Here is a 1,246-nt window from a genome sequence, read left to right as displayed (position 1 = left end):
CCCCAAAAAAAATGTTGGTGTTTTTTGGTTGTTTTTTTAAATACACCCACAGTGCCGTGGAGTCAAGCGTCATCTTAGACAAGTGATCCTATTGTGCCCTGCCATTGTGAAATAGAAGGGGAAAAGACCCAAGGGGGAAGTGGGAAGTGGGCCCGGGTGCAGATGTGATTGTCTTGGACAGGTTGTCCTTAGTAAGGGTTCGATTGAAGCTTAATTTTTTTTTCATCCAACACTCTTAGAGCCTTTAATTCAATACTTCTTTATCCCTTGGAAACTAGGTTTAATATTATTATAATTTCCCCCAAAAAATTAGTGCCATTTTTGTAAGATGTGTGTGCAGATTAGAAATATGTAATTCGTTCATAGAAAGAGCATGGATAGTTTTTGAGTTTATAGCTTTTGAAAATGGTCCTTTAGATAGTCTGGTTTCACTCTAATTTGCCATTTCTATGATTATGTAACTAATAATGATTCCCAAAAACTGAACATTTTAAATCCTTAAATGGAATACTTTGAGAAAATTAGAAGCAGAAAAAAAATTCAAGTAAAAATCACTTTCTTGTAGATTTTGGTGCAAGAGGTAGAATGTAGTCTTAAAATGCTCGTGTGTTGATGCTGACCAAGTCCTACCTTAATCAACTCATCATCCATACAGCAGATCGCGCTGCCTCAGCTGACCGCTCGCTGCAAGGAACAAGAAACAAACAATAATACGTCGTTAGGTCCATATTGAACGTTTTCTTATATTATTGCTGTTGCTGTTGCTGTTGCTGTTGTTGTTGTTGTTGTTGTTGTTGTTGTTGTTGTTGTTGTTGTTGTTGTTGTTGTTGTTGTTGTTGAGTAAAGATAAGCACATGGACACATTAGTGGTCATTTATTGTGCTGTGAAAAGGTAAGAACGACAAACTGCGCCAACAGAGGGAAGGTAAAGATGTAGTACCTACTCGTACCAGTTGCGCCCTCCAACGACTCGCGTCTTTAAAAAAAAATAGAACAAAATGTTTGCAATCAAAGTGACGAGGTACTGTACTGAAATTGTTCTATGTAGTAGGGACGCAATGTAACCAAACACCCCATCATAATTCGCCTCTTTCATCCTGGTATTGGGTATAATATGCATCGAAAACTGGCTCTCCACGTTTCTCAAAACTGCCGAGGGAGATCTTCTCCACCTCTCGTGAGCTACGCCGCGTATGCCTGAACACTGCCACCGGTATTTGGATTTGGTTTGTCGGGGATTGTGTGT

The 1,246-nt window shown here is 39.2% G+C and overlaps 1 protein-coding gene across 1 annotated transcript in view; it reads right to left on the bottom strand.

The window, feature by feature from the left end:
- LOC101849084 (ras-related protein Rab-7L1) overlaps positions 1 to 751 on the bottom strand; it is a gene marked incomplete in the record, with an annotated part of 14,111 nt that extends 13,360 nt beyond the window's left edge. The window contains 1 exon segment of the mRNA XM_005109166.3: positions 631 to 751. Within this exon segment, the coding sequence (XP_005109223.3) occupies positions 631 to 651 (21 nt within the window).
- Between the last annotated feature and the right edge of the window lie 495 nt (positions 752 to 1,246).

Source organism: Aplysia californica, unplaced genomic scaffold, assembly GCF_000002075.1.
Source record: "Aplysia californica isolate F4 #8 unplaced genomic scaffold, AplCal3.0 scaffold00753, whole genome shotgun sequence".
Lineage (NCBI taxonomy): Eukaryota > Metazoa > Mollusca > Gastropoda > Aplysiida > Aplysiidae > Aplysia > Aplysia californica.
Note: the sequence above shows the minus strand (reverse complement) of the source record. Positions and strands in the feature narration are given on the sequence as shown.